At 40.0% G+C, this 27,978-nt stretch overlaps 1 protein-coding gene across 6 annotated transcripts in view; it reads right to left on the reverse strand.

The window, feature by feature from the left end:
* LAMA3 (laminin subunit alpha 3) overlaps positions 1 to 27,978 on the reverse strand; it is a 274,694-nt gene that overhangs the window by 166,605 nt on the left and 80,111 nt on the right. For 5 of the 6 annotated variants that reach the window (XM_074022716.1, XM_074022718.1, XM_005587022.4 and 2 more), the window contains 4 exons: positions 16,945 to 17,035; positions 14,609 to 14,740; positions 12,903 to 12,965; positions 6,744 to 6,878 (listed from right to left, as the gene is read on the reverse strand). In XM_074022716.1, the coding sequence (XP_073878817.1) occupies positions 6,744 to 6,878; positions 12,903 to 12,965; positions 14,609 to 14,740; positions 16,945 to 17,035 (421 nt within the window). The remainder of the gene's footprint in view (positions 1 to 6,743; positions 6,879 to 12,902; positions 12,966 to 14,608; positions 14,741 to 16,944; positions 17,036 to 27,978) is intronic. The other variant, XM_015440095.3, reaches the window with a different exon arrangement.

Below are 27,978 nucleotides of genomic sequence, written 5' to 3' on the forward strand. Positions count from 1 at the left end.
CCTTGCTCTTCATAGATAATGGTAAAAAAGTAAGGCGGAGTGCTTTCTGCCCCTCAAACAGGTTTAGGAAGGAATTATGCAGTGTATGCTGGCACAGGAATATCTTCATGGGGAAAATGGATTCATCAGATTATTGCTGCAATTTACTGAGCAACAGTTTCCAGCTGAATGAGAGTAAATTCACCCAAATGTTCTATGACTTCAGGTTATAACTATTTGAGAGTCTGAAGCCGCAAGACCAAAGAGCAGAATAAAAGAAAAGTGACAAACTACTCAGAAAAGGAAAGTGGCAAACTACTTCCCATACTCAGAAGCGCAGATAAAATCCTTCAGGATCTTTTAGTACAGCAGTTTCCAAACTTTTTAGCCACGTTCACAGTAAAAAATACATTTCACATTATAACCCAATAAACACACACACACACACACACACACACACACACACACACACACTAATAGATGATAGAGATATCTAGCAAAACATAAATAACTATGAACAAGAACTTTACAAGAGATTTATTTTCTCTACTACTTATGATTCATTCTAATAATTTTTATTCTATTCTATTTCATTGTTATGCTGGCCCATACCCTGTAAATTGATTTCTCTATCCACTAATGGACAGTGAACTGCAGTATGAAAAGCTCAGCCTTAGAAGAACAGCCCTCACGCTTCTTGATGTCCTAGATCACTAGGTGAGGAAGGGGTTTAAAGAATAGAATAGAATTCCTGCTGTATACCAGGCTGAGAGTAAAAAAATGTGGGTGCTACTCACCACCCTGCAACTATCTACTCCCTACGTATTCTCCTGGGTCTCAGAATGGTTGCTATAAAATAAGTACTTGTGATTTCGATTCCTTTTAACTCTGAAATTCAAATGTACATTATTTGATCATCACTATAAAACATAAGAGAGATGAGCATCAAATTTACAAAGAGATAAGGCTGACAACTGTCTGGGGAGGAAGACCCCTTCTTTAGTGTGTTGGGATTCCACCTCCCACCTCTGCCTTATCTTTTTCAAATAAGTTTATTGAGATAAAATTCATATACCATACAATTCACCCATTTAAAGTATAAAGTGTGCAACTTAATGTTGTTTAATATATTCACAGAGATGTGCAACCTTTGAAACAATCTAATTTTAGAACATTTTCGTTCCCTCTAAAAGAAATCCCACATTCATTAACAGCCAATCCACATTGTCCTCTACCTTCACTCCCAATCACAAATCTACTTTCAATCTCTATAAAGTTTCCTATCCTGGACATTTCATATAAATGAATCACACAATATGTGACTTTTGTGACTGACTTCTTTCATTTAGCATCATGTTTTCAAGGTTTATTCATGTGGTAGCATGCCTAAGTACTTCGTTCCTTTTTATTGCTAAATAATATTCTATTGTATGGATATACCACATTTTATTTATCTGTTCATCAGTTGAGCATATGGGTTGTTTCTCCATTTTGGCTATTTTGAATAATGCTGCTATGGACATTCATATACAAGTTTCTGTGTGGATGTGTTTTCATTTCTTTTGGATATACACTGAGGAGTGGATCTGCTGGGTAGTATGGTAACTTTATGTTTAACTTTTTCAGGAATAGCAAAACTGTTTCCAAAGTCACTGTACTATTTCACATTCCCATTATCAATGTATGAGGGTTCAAATTTCTCCACATCCTAGCCAATGCTTGTTATTGCCTGCCTTTCCAGTGGATATAAAATGGTATTTCATTGTGGTTTATATTTGCATTTACCTAATGACTAATAATATTGAGCATCCGTTCATGTACCAACTGGCCATTTGTATATCTTCTTGGAAGATATGTCTATTCAAATCCTTTACTCATTTTCAGTTAGGTTGTCTTTTTAATTATTTTTAGTTTTTAAGTACTGAGTTTTAAAAATAATAATATATCCATATATGTGGATTATTTTATAATAATATATCCAGATTGTATATATTACATATGTATATGATAGTAGTGCCTTATCAGATATATGATTTGCAATAACTTTTTCCATTCTATTAGTCTTTTCACTTTTTTGATAGTGTCCTTTGGAGTGCAAGAGTTCTTAACTTTGATGAAGTCCAGTTTATCTATTTTTTCTTTTGCTGCTTATGCTTTCTTTGTCATATCTAAGAAACAATTGCCTAATTTATGGTCATGAAGATTTATGCCTTTATTTTATTCTAAGAGATTTATAGTTTTAGCTCTTACATTTAATTTCTTCATCCATTTTGTACTAATTTTTGTTTATAGTATGAGGTTGAATCAACTCATGTTTAATGTTATTATTGATAGTGTTGGATTTACCTTGGCCATTTTGCATTTTATTTTCATATATCTCATGTATTTTTTGTTCCTCTATTCCTCCTTTATTGTTTTCTTTTGTATTAGATATTTTCTAGTGTAATTTTTATTCTGTTTAATGACTTTTTAATCATTTTTGAATTATTATATTAGTGGTTACTCTAGGGCTTACAAAAAAGAATCTACTTCAGTATTATATTGATTTAGTTCCAGTAAAATAGACCTTTTACTCCTATGTAGCTCCATTCCCTCTGCACCATTTTTGTACTATTGTTATTATATATATTATGTCTCTATATATTAAAACCCAGCAATACATTTTTATAATTATTAATTTATATAATCTATGTTTTCTAAGGAAGATGACAGAAGAAAGGAGAGCAAGCATATATTTATGGAGTGTCTTTACGAACTCTACTTATCCTTTCTAGTTCTCTTTATTTCTTCCTTCCTAAAGATTTGTGTCATTTTCTTACTCCAATACAGCTTTGTTCTCACCCATCTCTTTTGTGCTACTGTCAAACATATTACATTTTTATATGATATAGGCCCAATATTTATGTACGTATGTATATATCTGTATAGATAGCTTGTATACTTTCTGTTAAAATCAGTCAAGAGAAGAATGTACACAAATATTCAATTATACTGTCTTTTGTAATTTTTACATGTTACTCAAATTATTGTTTGATGATGCCTGTTTCAGCTTTAAGAACATCTTTTATTATTTCTATTATTTCTTATAAGTCAGGTTGGGTGAATTCTGTTAGTTTTTGTTCATCTGAGAAAGCCTTTACTTAGCCTTGATCATGAACAGTAACTTTGATGGACAGAAGATTCTTGGTTGACAGTTTTTCCACTTTCAGCACTTAGAATATATGATCCCACTGCCTTCTTGCCTCTATTGTTACTAATGAGAAGTCAACTGTTATTCTAACTGGGGTTCCTGTGTATATAATGAGTCTTTTTTCCTGCTTTCAAGATTTTCTCTTTGTCTTTCAAAATTTTAACTACGATTTTAACTATAATAAGTCTGGCTGTGGATCCCTCTGTATTTATGCTACTTGGTGTTCATTAAGCTTCTTAAATGTATAGATGGCTTTTCATTAAATTTGGTAAGTTTTCCACCATTATTTCTTTGACTATTTTTTTCTATTCATTTTTCTCTCCCCTCTCTTTCTGATGCTCTCATTACACATATGTTGTGCTTAATGGTATCCCCTATTTCTTTCAGGTTCTATTTATTTATTTATTTATTTATTTATTTATTTATTTGAGACAGAGTTTCACTCTTGTCGCCCAGGCTGGAGTGCAGTGGTGCAATCTCGGCTCACTGCAACCTCTGCCTCCCGGGTTCAAGCAATTCTCCTTCCTCAGTCTCCCAAGTAGCTGGGATTACAGCCACCCACCACCACGCCTGGCTAATTCTTGTATTTTTAATAGAGACAGAGTTTCACCATGTTTGCCAGGCTTGTCTCAAACTCCTTACCTCAAGTGATCCGCCCCACTCAGTCTCCCAAAGTGCTGGGATAACAGGTATGAGCCACTGACCGCTGCCTGTTCATTTATTTTCATTCTTTTTTTCTTTCTGTTTTCAGGCTGCATAATCTCTATCAATCTGTCATTAAGTTTGCTGATTCTTCTGCTAGCCCAATCTACTGTTAAGCCACTTTAGTGAATCTTTCATTTCAGTTATTATACTTTTCAACTCCAAAATTTCCATTTGGTTATTTTGTAAAACAATTTCTATCTCTTTATTGATATTCTCTATTCAATGAAATGTTGTCATCACACCTTCCTTTAATTCATTAACCATGATTTCCTTTAGTCTTCTACACAGATTTATAATAGCTGCTTTAAAGTCTTTTCTAAGACTACCATCTGTCTCATTCAAAAGTTGTTTCTATTGTCTTCTTTTTCCCCTATGTATGGGTCCCACTTCCCTGTTTCTTTGAAACTCTGCTCTGCTCTACAAGTGGACACAGGTGGAGGTGGTGCCGTGGTCTTCTCAGTTTTCCTCTTCCACCATGGACCCCTATTCTATGAGCCAGCTTGGGTAGGGGTGATTGGGATCCCAAAATTTTCAGCCTGAAGTGCCTAAGTTAGAGCTCCTACCCTGCAGGGGAGGGGTGGTGGGTAAGACAGAGCTGGTCCTCTTTGCTGAGCCCACCTGGAATAGGGCTTCTGCTATACAGGACTGCAGAAGGATGAGAAATATCAGCAGCCTGCCCCTACCAAAATGAAACAAACCATAGCCCCAAACGGGGGTACAGGGTAAAGAGAGTGCCCATCTTCTTGGCAACACATATGGGTAGACTTTCTATCAAACAGAGTTGAGGGTGGATAATGAAGAGGGTCATGGCTGAAATGTAACGGAGACTCTTATTTTTTACCTAGATTCAAATGTTGTTAAGTAATTGTTTCTTCATTTGCTATATGCTCTTATGACTATTAACAGAGACTTCAAACAATTTTTTAAAATATTTTCACTGGTTAAATTTCTGTTTTACTGTAAAGAGTATCTACCAAGCTCCCTACTCTGTTGTTATGGAAGTGGTTCCTCCCCTCTGTTTTATTGTGAATACATTCATGCATTTTCTACCTACCTTAAAATAAATTAGTTCTATTTTTTATGTAAAAACTAGAACTAGTAGTGAAGAAATGTAGAAAAGAGCATTCTTAAAGTGTTGTATTATTCATTATGTTTGTATCCATAAACACAAGCTTTGTCCATATGAATGACTAAGTTAGAATATTTGTAATTCATTCCATCAGAATGAGTCTAAAGTTGTGGCTGGTAAAGAGGAGGAAAAAAAGAAAACCTTTGAGATATTTTCAGCCACAAGAATGTTTTGCATGCCAGGAGCCAGAAGGTAAAGGAAAGGTTTGGGGTATGGGATTCAGGCATTTAAGCAAACAGGGAGACGGCTGGAACTGACACTGCAAGCTCTTAAAATGATGCAGAGGGAAGTATAGGTCAGGAGAAGAAAGGTGAAAGTGAATACTAACTTACAAACAAGTACTTCCTCAGTTCTAAGAGCTTTACCTGTCAGTACATATGTAACCCTCACAACAATGAATTATGAGACAGGCACTATTTTTTGGAAATTGAGGAACACAGGGGTTAAGTAACTTGCTCAAGTTGATAGCTAGTGCCACCCCTGCTCTTCACTACTTTGTCCTCCAGCTTAGGGGAGGGAGTTTTTCACACTCACAGTTCCTTAGTGTGGCTGACCTTGCAGGTGAGATGACCTAATACCTATTCTAAACTCCTCCAGTGTTCAGAGGCTGGGAAACTTAAAGACAGCACTTCTCAGACTCTGTTGGGGCAGGGCTCTCAATGTCAATTGGGTTTGCAAATTGGAAGTGTGTGAATAAGCTTAGACAGATGGGAGATAAGGAAGAGGCTGCATCCTGTAGCTGGTGGAGCATTTATGCAGCTGTGCCCTGTCTCTGGCTTCCTGGACACCAAGAGATGAAGGTACCAACCATGGGCCTCCCATCCTTGCACTGGGCCATGGCAGTCTGGGATTAAAACCCAGCCATTCCATTAGAGGCCTCCTTGGAAGCCCAGCCTAGAACCTGCTGCTCTGGCTCTTAATAACTCCTCTGGGTTAGCAACTAATTACCTATAGTAAATCTCTTTCTGCTTATAGTGTCTGAAGTGGTGTTTTATTTCCTGCCTTGATCCCAGACTGATAATAATCTTCTCATCTTTCTTTTCCCTTCCCCTATACCATTGTCTGCAGAAAGAATAATGTCAGACAGTAGAAAGGAAGCAGGGGAGAATAATTTGGGCAAATTCATTCATTCATGTGTTCACTCACGAAACGTTGAGTGCATACCTGCCATGCTCTAGGGACTGGACCAGACACCTCCTCCTCCCACCTTCCATCCCCCTCAGCGACTCTTGCTAGGATGGGATACTAGGATACAAACAAGTGGGGAAGAGGGGGCGGTTGTGGTCTCATGTCTCTATGATTTGCACACACTGTCCCCTCTTTCTAGAACACCCTGCCTTCTTCTCTCATCCACCTTCCCATCTTACTAATCTTATTCACACACTTCCAATTTGCAAACCCTATTAGCATCCAGAGACCCACCCTAACAGAATCTGAGAAGCAGTGGCAGGTTCCTAAATGCTGTTCAGATACCACGTCCTCTCCGGAGCCAGGATTTGAACCCAAACAGATTATTTCAGAGTCCATGTGCTAACTACCAGGCAGGAGGCAGGGTAAGGTTGGAAAGAAGGGAGGTGATAAGGTCCAGGTAGGACAATCACGTGTAACATCCATATATAAGCCAGGGGCTCATTTATTAAACTGCAAGTCACACAGCTCTGCCAGAAAGATCTGCATTTCCTCAGGAGGAAATTTATCTTGAGGGGTTGATTATGAACATGCTATGTTTTGCCCACTTACCTTGGCAAATAGGGAACGAGTAGAAACCAGAGCGGCAGGTATCACATCGAGGGCCCTCAACCCCAGGGCGGCACAGGCACTGTCCGTGGGCATCACATATTTCAGGGAGAACGCCTTCCGGATTACAGTCACACCCTGCGGAAGACAGGAAATTTTCAGAAGGGGTCTCCATCTTCCATCCCTTTCTTAATTTCTCCCTTCCTCTAGGTTTCTATCATGGAAATACAGATTATGAATTATCTATGGCTATTAAACATTCTTAACTCAGAAGACTACATCTTGAAGGGAAATTTTTAAAAATTCACAAAAGGTCAGACATATCATTAAAAAAAAAACATGTAGGGGTGGGCATTCATTTGCAAACCATTCTTTTAACATCTATTCATGTGAAAACATTTTCTTTTCCCTCTAAAGCTGAGCTTTGTAAAGTATAACTTCAATTTAATAGATTCCCATCTCGTGACAGTCATGAATTAAACATATTTCTTCGTTCTAATTTTTAGAAGAAAAGAAACTAACATCAATTCAGCCCTACTACATGCCAGACCTCGGGGGCTTCCCTTGGATCGTCTCACTTACCCTCCCGGCACTGGCCTTCCCCACAGTCAGGCTGCTTCTAGTACCTCTATCCAGGGCTTTCCCACCTCAGGACCTCTGCTCAGGCCAGTCTCTCCACCTGGTATGCACTTCCCTTAGTTCTTAGCACAGTCAACTCTTTCTCATCCACCAGGCATCAGTTCAAACATCAGCTCCTCAGAAGGTCCCCCTGACCAGTCAGTATAAATGGCCCCCACTTTCTTCCTTTTATTCTCTATCTTAACTTTGCTTCTCTTTCACAATGCTTTCATTTTGGGGATCGTATATTGGCCCGTGACTTGCTTTGACCACTAGAATGAGGTGTAAGTATTGTCATGTGACTTCTGAGTCCAGGTCACCACAGGCCTTGCCGTTTCCACTCTTGCCCTCCAGGAATCCTGAGACCACCGTGGAGGGACATAGTCTGGCCTCCCTGAGGACAAAAGGCCACAAAGACAGAGACTCCCAAATGTCCCAGCTAAATCCAGCCCCAGAAGACCCTCCAGCAAGTCCAGCAGAAGACCTGCCCAGCCAACTCACACAATTGAGAGAAATAACCCTTGTTCTTTTAAACTACTTAGTTTTGGGGTGACTTATGAACCAGAAATAGATAAGTAAATCACCCAGCAGACTGAACAGCTAGTGAAAGGTCACCACAGGCCCCCAGGGCCAGTGCACAGTATTCCTTGGGAAATAGATACTGCTCAAAAATAATAATTAAGTCAAATAAGAGCCCTGTAAGACAGGTAAGTACTTTATAGATGAAAAAATAAAAGATGCTCAGAAAGGTTAATTAAATAGCCTAAGGTCACACAGCCAGGGAAGCAGTGTCAGAATTTGAACCCAGGACTGCCAGATTTCAAAGCCCATGTTCTTTCTATTATACTAAAAATACAAGCTGAGAATGATATGCCATTTTAGCATACTGACTGCTTCCAGCAAAGGCACTTTAGAAGCAGCAGATATAGGAAGCGTTCTCTGATCTCACCCTTTCTACCTAAAAGCAGGTCATAAAATTTCCCAGGAGAAAGGTGCCTGCCCTCCTTGTACCAGGAGGAGAGCATGCTTATCACTGGAGACTGGGAGTCGACTGGATTGGATCTGCACCAACAAACCCACTAAAATAACCCTTAGTTTCCCCCAATGCTTCCTAGCCACTCCCACAATGTAGAGCCACTAGCCCAAGCTCTTTTGTCTTGTCACACTCCATACTTCATTGTCCTTTGTGTAAACATGTACAATACATAGGCTCTGGGGCCTAATGGCTTTTTCTGGTCTTGATTTTCCTTCTAGAGACTCTCATGTACATGTAAAAATATTACATAAATTTGTAGGCTTTTTTGCTGTTAATCTGTCTTAGGTTCATTTAATTCTAGGCCCACCCATGGGACCTAAGAGGGTAGAAGAAAGTTTTTCCTCCTTTTCAGAAGTGACAAGGACACATTCATGACGAGGGAAGCCTTGGAACCCAGGCTGGCACGAGCACCAACCACCCTGTCCGTCCATCACAGCTGCCATACAAGGTCCTAATGCCACAGCCCTGTAGGCTGAGAATGAATGCCACAGGGAAAGAGAACATTTTTACTGTGAATTACAGTCTTGGCATTAAACGAGGTATTGAGATTCAGTGAGAAACTTGGGCTTTACCTTGGCATTGAGGTGCAAAGAATTCTGATTAAAATAGAAAAAGAAAGAACATCCCACACCTCATCCCTAAGTCACAGTGATTATATCTCAAGAAAATCCCTTGAATCCCTCTGTACCGCCAGAGTTCCAGACCTCATCTTTGTTTGCCTGGATTATTTTGAGAACTTCCTAAGGAGGCTCTCTGCTTCCCATCTCTCTCCTTCTGATTCATTCTCCATGCTGGTGTCAAGAGTGATATTTCAAAAACATCAGCCTTTTCATATCACTTCCCAGTTTTAAATCCCTTGACAGTGACCCAATGTCTGCAGGACACAATACGAAGTCCTTCACATGTGACAGAGTAGATCCTTCAACATTTTCCAGGCTGCCAGCAACCCATGGGGCATCTTTGTGTAAATTAGAAAAAGGTGCCCCTTCCTCAAGATGCTTTCCTGTCACCTGCTATAAAATCATCATCATCAATATGCAAATCTGCAATGTCTTCCATAATTGCGGTGCCCCTTAGATGAGGCACAGCTGTGCTTCGCAAACCTACACATCTGAACTGGCTGCCCACTCAGGTCTTTTCTTTTTTTTTTTTGAGACGGAGTCTCCCTGTGTCTCCCAGGCTGGAGTGCAGTGGCGTGATCTCGGCTCACTGCAAGCTCCGCCTCCCGGGTTCACGCCATTCTCCCGCCTCAGCCTCGGAGTAGCTGGGACTACAGGCGCCCGCCACCGCGCCCGGCTAGTTTTTTTTTTTTAGTTGTTTTTTTTTTTTTTTTTTTTTTGTATTTTTAGTAGAGACGGGGTTTCACCATGTTAGCCAGGATGGTCTCGATCTCCTGACCTCGTGATCCACCCGCCTCGGCCTCCCAAAGTGCTGGGATTACAGGCTTGAGCCACTGCGCCCGGCCAAGGTCTTTTCTTATTCCTCTAGGTCCTCTCCTTGAACTTCCTCTCTCTATCCCATGCTTCAGTCCCAATGACCTGTCTGCCATCCCCTCTCTCCTAGCCCCATGGCTTCTCTTCCCTGCCCCTCTGCCTGACTGGCTCCTCTTCATGCTCCAAGACTCAGCTCGGATACCTCCTCCTGCTGCTCTGGGGAAGCTCTTCCAGGACTCTGTCTCTCTCCTTTCTCCCCTCCCTGCTCCCTCCTTTCCTCCCTCCTTCCTTCCTACCTTCACCCTGGCTGTAAGGCTGCCCCTCCCATATGCTCTCATGGCACTTAACTCCTGCCATGAGAACTGTTGACCTTTCTATGTCTCCTCAGACTGGGAGCTCCCAGGCAGGAGGAACTGTGTATCAGGCAGCTGCCTGGCAGTGACTAGCACAGCATAGGCACTTAATAAAAGTTTAATGAATGAAGATTATGGTAAATATTCAAGACTGCAACTCTCCTCAGTAGTCACCATTCCTTAAATTCTCCATGACTGGCATCTGTGCAGAGCCTCCAAACTGAGTTACGAGAATGTGCCTGGCCCTCTCTGAGCCTTAGCAGGCAGGTCTCTAAGCCAATGTGACTGTCCCACCCTGCAGAGCTGCTGTCCTCGAGTGGCCCAGTATCTGACATGAGACGGTCCCCCACACAGTGCAAGAACGCACAGCACCATGGGTAGACTGAGGAGGAGTGTGGGTGGGGCAGAAGCAGGGAATGACGTCAGGACTGAGGTCCTGTTATAACTGACCTCCAGGGAGCCCTTGGCGCCGCCCAGCAATCCCACGACTTTCCCAAACCCGTCCTCCCCTCTACATTCCTGGATGACTCTTATACCTTCTCCCTACTCAACCCCAAGGCCTCCTCTCCTGCTTCTTGCTCTCACCTTGTTTGTTATTCCACAAAACACAGCCAGAAGAGAACATCCACGAGCTCCCACCGCTGCCCCTGCCCACCCCTCCTCCGGCCCATGCATTCTGCTTTCTCTTGCTTTAATCTTTCCCTCTCAACAAACAGCAACTTCTTCCTTCTATTTGCTCAACTGAAAAGCCTTGGAGTCAACCCAGAGCCCTCTCTCTCTCTCATGTTCCACTTCTGGTCTAGCAATCCCCCAGCAAATCCTGCTGGTTCTACCTTCAGACGATAGCCACAATCTGTCCACTGCTGTCATCTCCGCTGACACCACCTGGGTCTGAGCCACCATCATCTCTTCCTCATGGATTATGAAAAAAGCTTCCCATCAGGTCCCCTTGCTTCTTCTCTTCTCTTTTCCTGAGACTTTCTTTCAATACAGTAGACCCAGAGAGCCTTTATATAACGTCACTTCTCTGTGCAAAAGTCTCCACGGCTCCTGTCTCATTTAGAGTAAAAGGGAAGGCCTCTCTAGTGGCTGACGAGGGCCTCCCTCCAGCCCTGGTGCCTTCCTTTCCTACCAGTCTCACCTTCCCTCACTCCACTTTCACACACCAGGCCTCTTTCTATTCGCTGAACACCCTTGGCCCAGGGTTGCCCCTGCCCCGGGGACTTTGCGCTTGCTCTTTCCTGCACCTGCTTCAGTGAGGCCTTCCCTGACTGCCCTAATCTAAATCTGTAAACCTCACGTTCCCTAACCTCCTCTCTGCCTTGTTTTTTCAGCAGCACTTATCACCAAAGCTGCCTCCAGACCATACCTGAGTTACTATATTGCTGTAGAGCCTGAACTTCACTGCCAAGGAGAGCTCTTCAGAAACCATCTCCTCTGCTGGTCCACACCGTGCTATTGTGAGCACGAAACATTCAGCTCAGGCTGAGACTTAGCTATTGTGAGCACGACACATTCATTTCTGTTCATCGTTATACAAATGGGAATGTCTGGCCAAGAGGAGGGGAACCCGTGCTCACACATGCCTGGCACTACCTCCTCCCCAGTGACTACCAGGCCTCTGCTGGCACCCTGGGGTAGGAGAGGCAAACTCAGGGGATGTGAGCATGAGTCAGATGGTGCCCAGTCGTGGGCTGTGCGCGTGTGCTGTGCCCTTTCCTTGGTGCCGGTGTGCCCTTCTGAGAACCTGTGCATCCCTGCGGATGCCATAATGGGTTTATGCAGGAAACTCCCCATGGCTCCAGAACCCAGCCCAGAGGCCTGGAATCTTCTCACATGAGTTAGTTTATACCTATGATGTGAATGGCTCCCCCTTAAAACTGGCACCCACGTTCGGAATACAACTCTGCCTCTCACAGTCTAATGAATTAGCTATTTTCCTTGCCTGGGTTTCTATATTATATATGTTATTACCTGGGTCCCTCCACAGTATAAGCTCCAAGAAAGCTGGGAATTCTTTTCTATTCTGTCTACTGCTAAGTCCCCAGCAGCCAGAATGGTACTTTGCACATAACAGGGAATCTTAAAATACTTAGGGAACGAATGATTAGGTAAATGTAACACCCACATCCTCTGGTACTCACCCCTCCACCCCTGGAGACTGCGTACTGCACACCACTGCTACTCTCTGCCAGGGGCTTGTTTGGGGGCTGCAGAAGCTCCTCAGCCTTCCTGAAGGGCAAGCCGTAAGTGCCAGACAGTGAATGCCCCAGAAGCACTAAAGCCTCCATTAACGGCAGATAACTGCCATTACCTGCCATCGCACCTTTATCATGGTCCCCTTCACTCCCTGACTCTCTCCCTTCCTGGGATCGCCTCCCAAATAAATGACTTGCTCTCCATTCCTTTCTCAGGGTCTGTTTTCAGGGAACTCAAAAAAAGACAACAGACCACGGGCTGCCACTGAAGGTCTTCGAGCAAGCTGGTGATATCTAATCCAAGCTCTGTGCAGTTTCCTACGTCAGGTAGTGCCCTCGTAAGAGACAGGCTGGAGTGGGGACTGATGGGTGGGTAGTAGGTCAACTAGGAGACACCTGCAAGGCACCTACCATGCTCTAGGAAGGGAGACTTGGCCTTGGATGTGGCAGTGTGCACAGGAAGTAGGAAAAGAATAAGGGCATAACATTTTCACTGGAGTTAAACCAAAAGGGAGGTTACTTGCCTCTTATGTCTCCAGCTACTGGATCTTCTGGACTTGGAGTAGAAACAGGAAAAATGGGAATTTCTGTAAAGATAGTTTATTTAAAAATACAGAGAATGATTAAGGAGATAGTAAAATAAAACACTAAGTTGTACTAACTAGGACGACACCCTCTGTCACTTAGTGAAAAGTGGCATATAGAGATTAATTTAAAGAAAGACAATATTGCTATATCTCAAATGTGTTTAGTAAGTGAAACCAGACTGGTCAGACATTCCCATTTGTATAACAATGCACAGAAATGAATGTTTCGTGCTCACAATAGCAAACTCTCAGCCTGAGCAGGGATGAGTTTGGCTTCCTTAACATCTTTATTGGTTTTTTTAACATAAAGTCAAGGCTTTAAAAAAATGTTTTCTTTCATGTTTTTTTCCTGACATTTTGTTTATGCCATAAAACTACTTCAGGCTTCTTCCTCTTCTTCTTTTCACTAAAAAGGCAGACCAGGCGTGGTGGCTCATGCCTGTAATCCCATCACTTTGGGAGGCCAAGGCAGGCAGATAACCTGAGGTCAGGAGTTCGAGACCAGTCTGACCAACATGAAGAAACCCCATCTCTACTAAAAATACAAAATTAGCCGGGTGTGGTGGCGCATGCTTATAATCCCAGCTACTCAGGAGGCTGAGGCAGGAGAATCGCTTGAACCCGGTGGGCAGAGGTTGCGGTGAGCCAAGATCGCACCATTGCACTCCAGCCTGGGCAACAAGAGCGAAACTCTGTCTCAAAAAAAAAAAAAAAGGCAAATACAATTTCGTTCAGCCTTCTACCAAGACACACAGATTCAACATTGATAAAATTCTGATGTGGTGTCTCATCAACCAAAGTAGGACAGTCTCCACAGAGAAAGTAGGTGCAATTTAAACAATTACCTGAGGTGGCAGATGTGAACGAGAACATATAAGTTACCCATTCACGTGAGTCCTGCCCCCATGTCCCCACAACTCAATATGCATTTCGTATGATGGCTCTGCAGGAGTCAGGAGGGTGGGGCCAGGAAACATCTGATAGAGTGATACAGACAAACAGGCTCTCCTTGAGACAGTGTTTCTTTGTCCTAACCCCAAAGTGCAGTTTTCCCACTGTTGCACAACAAACAGAGCCAACGCTCATCACAGTTTGCGTAGCTGGTTTCACAGATTCTCCTGTTTCACACTCTACAGCGTTTCTGACAAACACATATTTTTTTCTCTTGGTGATGCTGAGATGTTCACTTAGATCACTGCAGTGGGTTGGAGTACGGGTGCTTAAAACTTGGCCTCTTACGCAGCAGGAGAGGAAACATGTGTCCCCGGGCTCCTAAAACACAGCACACACTATATGCATGCAAACAAGTATCTGGAAGCCCATGATATTTTTCCTCCATTTAGGAGGAAAAATCACACACATGGATTATTAAGTTGAAATTGCAAATTATTTGACCTTTTTGATCTACTGAGATGGCAATTTCTATGGTACAACATAACACTTTGGAGATAAGTAAGATTGTAAAATGTACTAATATAAAATTTGTATTCCAAACTTTCAGAAACACTTTTACATAAATACAACTCACCTGGCCCCATTTCTGTCTCGCCTTCCCTACCTGTCCACCATGCCTCAGAGGTTAATGCACAAAAGCCAGCTCTGGACCAAAAAGGGTGGCCTCTTGTTCCGCAGCGGGTACTTACTCAAGCAAAATGGAAAATTGTAGTATCCAACCGCACACTTCTCACAGTTGTCTCCATGGAAATTTGGCTTGCAGTGACAGCGGCCTGAGCCCTGTTCACAGCCATCCGCATGCTCAGGGTCACAGCTGCAGGCTAAGAGAAATCCAGTTTTCAAAGGATCAGTCCTTCACTGCACTTAACAAAGTAAGTATGTTCCAACACTTCCCAGCAAACGTTCCACACTTGATCGTTGGTCTATAGGTATTCTTGAAAGGGCACAGCCTATTTCCCACCTCACACCTGATTGATGGTTCTCACTGCCTGAAGCTCATGAGCTGTCAGAGATCAGCTGTAATGAGCATCCACACAGAAGTTCTCATGGATGTCGTTTATCCCACTGAGCACTGCCCAGCTCACTGAGTCAGAGGCAAGGCCTGCACAGACTACAGTGAGAGGGGCTGAGGGTGGAGTGGGGGTGTATGCCTTAGCACTGTTGGGCACAGCCCTTTCTAGCTATGAACCAACTGTGAATGTCCACAAAGTGGTCATAATACACAGTTATGATACAGACACAAGTGTGGAGTGCCTAGACATGGAGATATAATCTATGGACAGCAGACCAAGACCCATAACCCAAATGTTAATTTGAGTGAAATGGCTTACTGAAGGCAGCTTTTGTAACCAAAAATGATTATCAGGCACGATTATCAGGCTTGCACTGCAGTAAGGCATAGTTGAAGTATAAGAAGTTTGTTGACCTCCCACTTGGGGGCCTCCCTTGACCTGGCAGGTGCATCCTGGACAGGGAAAATACTGTCACAGCTCATCTGAATACAACTCCCATGAAGACCTGGGTGACCTGGCATCCTGGTATCCTTTGCTTAATTTGCTTAGAATTCATGCGTCCTACTGATCCTTTATGCCAAGCCTCTAATACCTCTGTGGACCACTTCAATGATGAAAAAACTAGAAAGGTGATGAAACAGTGAGGCTCCTAATGAGGTACAGTTACATTAGCAACGTCCTCTTTTCCTTTCCCTATGCCTATTCTTTGTAGGCACAAGACAGGCGATGGACATACTTTGCAGCATGATGTGGAAGAAGGAAGAAAAGTGAAAACACATTTTTTAACAACTAAGAATGCCCTAGAGAGAAGTAAATCCGTCTACATATTCCTTGGACTTTAATGCCCTCAAATGTTCATGATATGATTAATCATGGAGTGGGCAAAGGATTGCCTTCAGGACTGGAATTGCTTTCCAGCTGTGACAATCAGGCAACTTAAAAGAACAAAGCATTGAATAGGGTATAGGTTGCACATGTAGGGAAAAGTCTGTAAATCTGACACAAGATTCATAATTCTACAAGAAAAAAACTAGAGGCATTCTTCTGTGTAATAGAATAGTTATGGCACAGTCATGTCAGACAAAAAAAGAACTATATCCTGGATCTAGCGGTTAGTGGTTTTGTCACCTAGCCTAAATTATATATAACTACTCAGATTGTTTGGTTTCTCCGTATCTAAAAACGAGGATAATAATACAATGTCCTATTTGTTGTGATAATTAAACAAGACCTCTGTGAAAGTATTTAGGTAATGCCTCACATATGGCAAGTACTCAACAAATATTAGCTATTTTAAACAATGTGACTATTATTAAATCCTTATGAACTCATTACTATGTTGTCTTATTCTAATTCAGTTGTTGTTGTTGTTGTTTTTGAGACATAGTTTCACTCTGTCTCCCAGGCTGGAGTGCAGTGGCGCGACCTTGGCTCACTGCAACCTCCGCCTCCCGGGTTCAAGCAATTCTCATGCCTCCACCTCCAGAGTAACTAGGATTACGGGTGAGCACCATCATGCCTGGCTAATTTTTTGTATTTAGTAGAGACAGGGTTTTTCACCATGTTGACCAGGCTCGTCTTGACCTCTTGGCCTCAACTGATCCACCTGCCTCAGCCTCCCAAAGTCCTGGGATTACAGGCGTGAGCCACCACCTCTGGCCCAAAAATTGAAATTATTAGAGATCATAGAAACATGTCAAAACAACAGAAAATGGAGAAACTAACATTTATCACAGGGCTAATATGTGACAGGCCCAGTGGTAAGTATTTTCCTACATGCTTTTAATTGCGTTTTATTTAATCTTATGAAATATATTATCATTTCCATTTACATGCAATAAATCCAAAATTCAAAGAGACTATGTAAGTGACTGAGGTCACATAGCGAGCAGAACTAATACTCTGAAGAAAGAAGGCATGAAGGAAGTTATTAACTGATCCAAAGTTAGCCTGATGACTTCATTGAAGCAGTACACACAGGCTAAGATACACCAACTTGAAATGAAACTTACGGATGCAGCCATCAGGGGCATCCACTGGAACCCCATAAGGGCGGTAGTAGCCCTTAGCACACTGTTCACAGTTTACTCCAGCTGTGTTGTGCTAGAAAGAAACAAAAGAAACTTAAAAGGAAGGGTTCTGGGGAAGTTGATTCTCCTTATTTTGTGCTACTCACGCAGAGGAATAATTCTGTCATATATAATTGTAATTTTGAAGTCACTGAAATAAAAAAAAAAAAGCATTAATCTTGACCTTGACCAAAATTTACCATAGGACTGGCTTAATCTTGGCTCTGGAATTTTTTTCTTATTGGGAGAGGAAAGGAAACATTCCATCAATGGGCAAGCCCAGGCTTTATCTTTGATCGAAGAATTTGCTTTAATGAAGCACCTGACATGTGAGTGAGAAAACACTGAAGACGACTGTTCTCATAGCCTCATTCAGAAGAACTGACGAATAGATAACGAATCGCCTGCAGTTTAACCCAAGGATCATGTGTGCATTTACACCTTCTCCAATTTTGGAAGGAATAACATATACAGATCCTTGTCTCTCTTCATTCTAACTTTACCTGTGCTTTAGTCATAAAACCTTTTCTGAATACTTCTGTTTCATGAATGGAAAATGGAGGCATAAGTCTCATACATGCATTTTAAAGCACAATACTAGGCAGCTCTTTCCAGTTCATGGTTAATCCTTGTAATTGCCACAAATTAAATTACCCAACATGCATCATCAGTTTCCAGGAACTATGGATCTAGCTCATTTCTGCCTCTTTTGCTCTAATTTGGAAATAATTAGGAGGACAATGTTCTTTCATTAATGAAAAGAAAGGCAATAAGAAGTTAACAAGAACAAAAACACACTTTGACCCACACAAAAGTCTGCACAGAAACACAGAGGGGAGAACAAAGACCCATTCTGTATCCTCTCCCGTTTTAGATAATTTTATTAACTACAGACTTTTCTTTATTACCACTTCTTTTCCCATAGGCTAAAATCTGAATTCACTTTACTGCTGAGGTCTAAAACCACATTGGCCACTTCTGTGACTTGAAATTTACATGCATAAACATGGTGGGTAAATCAGAAACAGCTGTGGCCCACCTTCCCATCCAACGTCAGCTAACCCTCACATCTGTTGTTTGCCACTGTTTCTTACCATAGACAGAGGACATCAGGTTAACTTTGGCTCCCAAATCTTCTATTGTTGGAGTGGGAAATGAAAAAATGTTCTCTGAATTGGGCAGCCCAGGTTTCCCCCTCTACTACAAAGTGGTTAATAAAGTACCTGCTACAGAGAAATTATATTTTTAAGACACAAAGGATAGCAATGAAAGACTGAAAGAGAGCAACAAATTAGAGTACTCTGTAGATAGAATAATGCCTGTAGTTTATCTTGAAATCTCAGTGGTTGTCCAGAACCTGCACACCCTGAGGGCAAGACACACCACGTTATCCATGGACACCATGGTCCTGGTTGGACCAAAGCCAGGTCGAAACCCAAGGACAGCGGTGATGATCCAAGGACATCCATTCCTCTATCCATCCACTAATTCATCTTATCTCTTATGCATTTCAAAACAAACTGCAGCTATCAGTCACTTTCCCCTAAATACTTCACCATGCATTTAACTAGCTGGAATTCAATATTTGTTTACAGGTTTTTTTCTTCTGTTTTAAAGGACAGTTTTTTAGGACATATTGGAGGTGTGGAAGAGGTGATCTTGTTGGGAGCAGTAGGAACTTGAAGTTGCATTTGCCTGACACTTAAGAGCAAACCCAACTACCCAAACTAAAGAGGGTGCTAATGGAATCTGTACAGGTAGCAAGCCCGACTCCTCCCCACCTTACTTAGTCCATTTGGCACTACTGAGGGAGGCTTTCTATGGAATGCTCACCTACAACCGGGCCCTGCTCTGATCAGCTTTAGGTCTGAATTCCTTCAAGAAGAACTTTTCCAAGTTGCTTTTCCACCTTCAAGCAAATCCTCCATCCCTCTGCCTTTTTGTCTTTCTCTCAATTCCTTCACCACTCTGTTGCTGGCTTCCATTTCTGTGAATCTCAAGCACGCAGAGACTCTGGGGTGGCCCATTCACCAGTCATCCTCTCTCTGGAGGAGTTTCCTTACTTAGGCCTATAAGGCCCGACATGATCTGGCCTTTATACCCTCCGGATTCATCGACCCCCTACTTACTCCCCTCCAGCTACACTGGGCTCCTTGGGAAGGGAAGGGAAGGGAGGAGAAGGGAGAGGAAGGGGAAAAGAAAAGAAAAATTGAAGTCTGGAAATAGTGAAACCGACATATCAAGGACACAACTAGGGAGTGAGTTTAAGACTTAGATCAGCCCAGGTGCAGTGGCTCACACCTGCAATCCCAGCACTTTGGGAGGCCAAAGTGGGTGGATCATGAGATCAGGAGTTCAAGACCAGCCTGACCAACACGGTGAAACCCCGTCTCTACTAAAAATATAAAAATTAGCTGGGCATGGTGGCACGCAACTGTAATTCCAGCTACTTAGGAGGCTGAGGCAGGAGAATTGCTTGAACCTGGGAGGAGGAGGTTGCAGGGAGCCGAGATCACACCACTGCACTCCAGCCAGGGTAACAGAGTGAGACTCCGTCTCAAAAAAAAAAAAGACTTAGATCAGAAGCCACATCTCTATGGAAGAGGTGAAGGACTTTGTTTTAGTTCATGGAGATAAAGTATCTTCATGCATCATCTCAAACAACAGGGATAATCTTCAATCTTAGTTAAGAGCATCAATATTTAACCAAAGGGAAAGAAATCAAGAAGGAGTCAACCCAAAAATTTTGTGCTCCTGGCCTTCTTCTTTCATTACTCTTTTCTCTCAACATTTTATCTTGAAAAATTCCCAACTTTACAGTGAACACCTTTACACTCCCCCACCCAGAATTTACCATTAATATTTTACCACATTTGTTTTATCACATAATTATCCATCCATCCATTCCTCTATCCATCCACTAATTGATCTTATCTCTTATGCATTTCAAAACAAATTGCAGCTATCAGTCACTTTCCCCTAAATACTTCACCATGCATTTAACTAGCTGGAATTCAATATTTGTTTACAGTTTTTTTCTTCTGTTTTAAAATTTATAAGTGCAAAAAACTTGTAAGTGCAAAACTATTAATTGCACATCCATGGAGTCAAGACAAAAGCATACATCTGTGAAACCCAATTCCTTATCTAGATATAGAGCAACATCGTTACCCCAAAGTTCCCCTTTCCCCTTCACAGTCCATCCCCATCATCAACTCTTCAGAGTCAACCACAGTTCTGATTTTCTCCACTATGGACTACTTTTACCTGTTTCAGAATTTCATTTAAACGACCCTGATACTTGTGTGTGTGTGTGTGTTTTTAGTCGTCATTCACTCAGCATAATGTTTTTAAGATTCTTGCATGTCGCTGTGTCCATCAGTAGTTTCTTCCTCTCTGTTGCTCCACAGAATCTCATTCTATAGTTATGCCTGAGTTTCTTCATCCATTCTACTATCATTGGTCACCTGGGCTATTTCTAGTTGGGGGTATTTGCATAAAGCTGCTATAAACTTTTTGAAAACAAACATTTCCATTTCTTATGAATAAATGCCTATGAGTGGAAATTGTGAGTCATACGGTAGGTGTATGTTTAGTTTTATTTTTTTTTAATGGCCATTTTCCCAAAGCAGTTGTACCATTCTGCATTGCTATCAACAATGCATGAATAGGTGTGGTTATTCCACATCCTCACCAAAATTTGATGTTGTCAGCCTTTTTAATAATAGTCATCCTATAAAGCTGAGGAAAAAATAGCAATCCTGGGGAGTATGTAGTTGTATGTCATTGTAATTTTAATTTGCATTTCTCTGATGACTAATAATGTTAAGCTCTTTGAAATACATTTACTGGCCATTTATGTATCTATTTTTGTCAAGTAACTATTCAAATCTTTTGAATTTTTTTGAGTTTTGTTTTTTTTTTAAATAACTGAGCTGTGGAAGTTCTTTATATATCCCGGATACCAACCATTTGTCAGGTTTATGTTTTGTGAGTATTTTCTGTCTGTGACTTGCCTATTCATTTTCTTAATAGCACGTTTTGTTTTGAACAGAAGTTCTTAATTTTGATAAAATATAAATTGTCAATTTTTCATGGTTATTGCTTTTTGTGATGTAAGAAAACTTGGCATATCCTCAAATCACAAAAATATAGTTCTATATCAATTTAATTTTTGAGTATGACTTGAGGTAGGGGTTGGGTTTTTTTTGTTTTTGTTTTTGTTTTAAGTATCCAGTTATCTGAGAACCATATGTTGAGCAATCCTCCCATTGGATTGCTTTGGTGTTTTTAATCAAAAAACAAATGTCAGGCCAGGTGCTGTGGCTCATGCTCGTAATCCTAACACTTTGAGAAGCCAAGGCAAGAGGATTGCTTGAGGGCAGGAGTTCAAGACTAGCCTGGGCAACATAGCAAGATCGCATTTCTAAAACACAAAAAACTTTTGTTTAAATTAGGCATGATAGTGCATGCCTGTAGTCCTAGCTAATTGGGAGGCTGAGGCAGAAGGACTGATTGAGCCCAGGAGTCTGAGGCTGCAATGAACTATGATCACATCACTACACTCCAGCTTGGGTGACAGAGTAAGACCCTGTCTCTGAAAAAAAAAAGAAATAAATAAAAAATCAAATATCTTTAAAAGTGTGGGTCTGTTTCTGTGCTCCCCACTCTGCTATATTGGTCTTTTTCTATCCTTATGTCAGTATCACAGTACAGCGTTTTCATTACTGTAGCTTTATAGTCAGTACTGAAGTAAGATAATATAAGCCCCCCAGCTTTATTCTACTTTTTTAAGACACCTTTGGACAGTCTAGGACATTTACACATCCACATAGATTTTGGAATCCACTTGGCAACTTCTATCCAAAAGCCTGCATTAAATCAACTTGGGAAGATCAACTTGGGAAGAATCAACATGTTAACAATATTGAGTCTTCCAATCCATAAACCTTTATACCTTTCTGTTTATTTAGGTCTTTCTAGATTTCTCTCAGCAATTATTTTAGTTTTAGTGTGGAAGTCTTGCATGCCTTTTGTTAAATGTATTCCTAAGTATTTCATGTAATTTGACAATATTTTAAATTACATTTTTACATTTTCCTATTGTTTGCTGATAGCATATAAAATACAATTAATTTCTATATTATCCTTGTAACTTGCAATCTTACTAAATTCACTTATTAGTTCTGGTATTTGTTTTGTATATTCCTTAGGATTTTCTAAATAAAACATCGTATCATCTGAAAACATAGTTTTACTTCTTCCTTTCCAATCTAAATGTCTCTTATTTTTTTTTTTCTTGCCTTATTGCAATGGTTAGGATCTCCAGGGCATTGTTTAACACAAATGGTGATTGCCTTGTCCCAGTATTTTAAAGAAAAAAGTTCAATATTTTACCACTAATAGGCTGTTAGTTGTCATAGGGTTTTCATAAATGCCCTTTATCAGATTACAGAAATTCAGTTCTATTTCTAGCTTTCTAAGAGTTTTTATTATAAAATAGGTATCAATTTTGTTTAATGGTATTACACAATTGTTCTCCTTTATTCTATTAATATGATAAATTACAGAGATTGATTTTTGAATGTTCAATCAACCTGTTTTCCTGGGATAAATCTTACTCTTCATAATGTATTATATTTGTTATATGTTGCTGGATTTGTTTTTCATATTTTTGAATCTATGATCTTCGTGACAGATATTGATCAGCTATTTTCTTTCACGTGGTGTTTGCCAAGTTTTGGTATTAAGGTTATGCTGGCCTCATCAAACAAGTTGACAAGTGTTCTCCCCTCTGTTTTCTGAAAGAACTTGTATAAGATTAATGTTGTTTCATCCTTAAATGTTTAGAATTCACCAGTAAAACCGTCTGGGCCTGGAATTTTCTTTGTCAGAAAATTTTCATAATGAATTTAATTTCTTTCACAGATAACATCTATTTGGATGTTCCACTTCATCTTGTATCAGTTTTAGTAAGTTATAGTTTTCAAGAATGTGTCCATTTAATCTAAGTTGTCAATTCTGTTGGCATAAAATTGTTCATAGTATTATTTTATTTTCCTTTTAATGTCTATAGCCTGTAGCCACTGTAGTAACATACCACTTTTATATATGAGATTGCTAATTTGTAATCTTTCTTTTTTCTTGATGACAATAACTGGGAGTTTATTAATTGTGGTGACCTTTTCAAAAGCCAGCTTTTGGCTTTATTGTTTTTCTCTATTGTTTACCTCTTTTCTCTTTTGTTGAATTCTTTTCTCTTTGTTAAATTTTGTTGAATGTATTGCTTTCTTCCTGCTACTTACTTTGGGCTTACTTTGGTCTTCTTTTACCAGCTTCTTAAGGTAGAACCTTCAGATATTGATTTTAGACTTTTTTCCCTAAGACAAGCTTAAAGCTGTGAATTTCCCTTTAAGTACTGCTTAGCTGCATCCAACAAATTTTGATGTGTAATGTTTTCATTATTTTCTAATTTCCCTTCTAACTTCTTTGACAATGGTTTATTTAGAAGTGTGTTGTTTCAAATATTAGCATTTTTCCAGTGATCTTATTCCTGTTGATTTCTAATTTAATTCCACTTTGGCCAGAGAACATAGTATAATCATATGACTTCAATCATTTTCAATGTAATGAGATCTGCATTATGGCTACACTTGTATAATAGCCTATCTTGGTGAATGTGCCATAGGCACATAAAATGAATATACAGTCTTCAGTTGTCAGGTGTACTGTTCTATAAGTGTCAATTAAGGTAAAGTATATGATAGTGTTGTTCAGATCATATATCTTTGCTGATTTTTTGTCTAGTTTTATAAATTGCCAATAGGATGATGGTATTTAAATCCCCAACTATGATCATAGAATTGTCTACTTTTCCCTCTAATTCTGTCAAATTTTGCTTCACATATTTTAATTTTTTATTATTAGATGCAAACACACTTATGATTACTGTCTCCCTGATGAATTTACTCTTAGCATTATGAAATGTCTTTATTTATTTGTGTTAATGCTCTTTGTCTTAAAGTCTACTTTACCTGATATTAATATTTTTACTCTATCCTTCTAATGTTTATTGTTTACATAGTATATTTTTTCCCATTCATTTACTTTCAACTTGTCTTTATATTTAAAGGTAAGTACTTGTAAACAACATAGTTGAGTCTTGCTTTTTTATTCATTCTTATTGCTTCTGCCTTTGAATTGGAGTGTTTAGTCCATTAACATTTCGTGTATTTTTGATATAGCTGGATTTAGGTCTACCACTATTTGTATCTATTTTCTGCTTGCCCCTTCCTTTTGTGTCTGGTGTGTGTGTATGTGGTTTTGTGTGTGTGTGCTTGCACACGTGTGTGCATTTCATCCCCTATTCCTCCATTCATCTATTTTTTGGATTATTTGAATGTTTATAAAATTACCTTTAAATATATCTATTGGCCTTTTAGCTGTACTTCTTTGCATTATTTTGTCAGCAGTTGTTTAGGGACTACAACGTATATCCTTCATGGCTCACAGTCGAATTAGAGTTAATACTGTATTATTATTTATGCTATTGCTACATATGTATTATATTTACATGTATTTTATAAATACCATGAGACGTCATAAATTTTGTTGTAAGCAGCCCTACATACTCTAATTTTTCCAGTTATATTGAAGTATTATTTACAAAATACTCTTTCATTTTCCTTTTCCATTATTTATTCTCTCCTCTAAAACATTTACAAATGGGATTGAGCAAAGGAAAATAATTACAGATCATTGTATTACCATAAAAGGGCAGATATTTGGAAACAAAGAGGGGTTGGGAAGGTAGGTAGTTTCCTAAAATTCTTTTTTCAAAAAAAAATTCAACTCTAATTTTAGATTCGGGGGTACATGTGCAGATTTGTTAGCTGGATATATTGCATGAGGCTCAGCTTTGGTATATGATTGATCCTGCCACCCAAGTACTGAGCATAGTACCCAATAGTTAGTTTTTCGACCCTGTCCCCCTTCTTCCCTCTCCTCTCTAGTAGACCCCAGTGTCTATTGTTGCCACCTTTATGTCCATGAGTACCCAGTGTGTGGCATTTGGTCTTCTGGTTTTGCATTAATATGCTTAGGATAATGACCTCCAGCTGCATCTATGATTTCATTCTTTTTTACGTCTGTGTAATATTCCATCATGTATATGTACCACATTTTTTTTATCCAATCCACCACTGATAGGCACCAAGGTTGATTCCATGTCTTTGTTATTGTAAATAATGCTCCAATGAACATATGAGTGCATGTGACCTTTTGGTGTAATAATTTATTTCCTTTGGATATATGCCAAGTAATAGGATTACTGAGTTGAATAGTAGTTTTATTTTAAAGTCTTTGAGAAATCTCCAAACTGCTTTCCATAGTGGCTAAAATAATTTACATTCCCAACAACAATGTATAAGTGTTCTCTTTTCTCTGCAACCTGGCCAGCATCTGCTGTTTTTTGACTTTTTAATAATAGCCATTCTAGCTGGTGTGAGATGATATCTCATTGTGGTTTTGACACACGTTTCTATGATGACTGGTGATATGCAGCATTTTTTCATATGTTTGTTGGCCACTTGTATGTCTTCTGCAGAGTGTCTGTTCAGGTCTTTTGCCCATTTTTTAATGGAATTGTTTTTTGCTTGCTGAACTATTTAAGTTCCATATAGATTCTGAATATTAGACCTTTGTTAGATGCACAGTTTGCAAATATTTTCTCCCACTCTGTAGGCTGTCTGTTTACTCTGTTGATAGTTTTTATTTTTGTAGTATAGAAGCTCTTTAGTTTAATTAGCTCCCATGTGTCAATGTTTTGTTTTGTTGAAGTTGCTTTTGAGGACTTAGCCATAAATTATCTCCCAAGGCCAATGTCCAGAATGGTGTTTCCTAGGTTTTCTTCTAGGATTCTTATAGTTTGAGGTCTTGTATTTAAATCTTTAGTCCATCTTGAGTTAATTTTTGTATGATATATGGTGAAAGGTAGGGGTCCAGTTTCATTTTTCTGCACACAGAGAGCCAACTATCTCAGCACCATTTATTGAATAGAAAGTCCTTTCCTTGCTGGGTGTAGTGGCTCATGCCTGTAATCCCAGAACTTTGCGAGGCTGAAGCAGTTGGATCACCTGAGGTCAGGAGTTTGAAACCAGCCTGGCCAACATGGTGAAACTCCGTCTCTACTACTAATAAAAAATTAGCTAGGCATGGTGGTATGCACCTGTAGTCCCAGCTACTTGGGAGGCTGAGACAGGAGAATCGCTGGAACCCAGGAGGCAGAGGTTGCAATGAGCCAAGATCGTGCCACTGCACTCCAGCCTTGGTGACAGAGCGAGACTCCATCTTAAAAGAAAGAAAGAAAGTCCTTTCCTCATTGCTTATTTTTGTTAACTTTGTTGAAGATCAGATGGCTGTAGGTGTGTGGCTTTATTTTTGAGTTCTATATTCTGTATAGTTTGAAGTCAGGTAATGTTATGCCTCTGGCTTTGTTCTTTTTGCCTAGGGCTGCTGTGGCTATTTGGGCTCTTTTTTTTTTTTTTTTTTTGGCTTCATCTGAATTTTAGAATCGTTTTTTATAGTTTTGTCAAAAATGACATAGATAGAAATAGCGTTGAATCTGTAGATTGCTTTGGGCAGTGTGGCCAATGTAATGATACTAATTCTTCCAATCCATGAGCATGGAATGTTTTTCCATTTGTTTTTGTCATCTATTATTTCTTTCGGCAGTATTTTATAGCTGTCCTTGTAGAAGTCTTTCACCTCCTTGGTTAGATGTATTTCTAGATTTGGGGTTTTTTTAATTTTTTTTTTTTTTTTTTTTTTTTTTTGCAGTTATTGTAAATGGGATTGTGTTCTTGATTTGGCTCTCAGCTTGAACATTATTGGTGCTTAGAAATGCTACTGATTTTTGTACATGGATTTGTATCCTGAAACTTTACTGAAGTTGTTTATCAGTTCCAGGAGGCTTCTGGCAGAGTCCTTAGGTTTTCTAAGTATAAAATCATATCATTAACAAAGAGAGATAGTTTGACTTTTTTTTTTTCCTATTTGAACGTCTTCTATATCTTTCTCTTGCCTGATTGATCTGGCTAGGACTTCCAAGAATTTTTTTTTTTTTTTTTTTTTTTTTTTTTGAGACAATCTTGTTCTGTCACCCAAGCTGGAGTGCAGTGGTGTGATCTCGGCTCACTGCAACCTCTGCCTCCTGGGTTCAAGTGATTCTTGTGCCTCAGCCTCCCGAGTATCTGGGATTACAGGTGCGCACCACCATGCCTGGCTAATTTTTGTTTTTTTTAGTAGAGGCAGGGTTTCACCATGGTGGCCAGGCTGGTCTTGAACTCCTGACCTCATGTGATCTGCCCACCTCGGCCTCCCAAAGTACTGGGATTACAGGCATGAGCCACCGCATCCAGACAAGAATTTGTTTTTAAATAGTACTTTATATTTGCCCAGACATGTACCATACTGTTCATTTCTTCCTAAAGATCTGAGTTTCTATCTCGTATCACCTGTCTTTAACCTAAAGAACTTCCATTAGCATATCTTGTAGTGTAGGTCTCTTAGGCAATAAATTCTCTTAGTTTTATTTTATCTACCAACAATTTTCTTTTTGCTTTTATTCTTGAAGGACATTTTTACTGAATACAGAATTCTGGGATGACGGTTCTTTTTTCTTTTAGCACTTTAAAGATATTATTCCATTGTTCTGTGACCTCCACAGTTTCTAATAAAAAGTCCACAGTCACACTATGTTGTAATGTTTTCTCTGTCTACTTTCAAGATTTTCACTTTGTCTTTGGATTTCAGCAGTTTGACTCCACTAGGCCTAGGAATTATTTTCTTTGTATTTCTTCAGGTTAGGGTTCATTAAGCTTCTTGAATCTTAGCCTATTGCAAAATTTGAGGTATTTCCTACCATTATTTCTTCACTTTCTTTTTCTGATTCATTGTCTCTTCTCTTTTTCTGAGAGT

This window comes from Macaca fascicularis, chromosome 18, assembly GCF_037993035.2.
Source record: "Macaca fascicularis isolate 582-1 chromosome 18, T2T-MFA8v1.1".
In the NCBI taxonomy this organism is placed as follows: domain Eukaryota; kingdom Metazoa; phylum Chordata; class Mammalia; order Primates; family Cercopithecidae; genus Macaca; species Macaca fascicularis.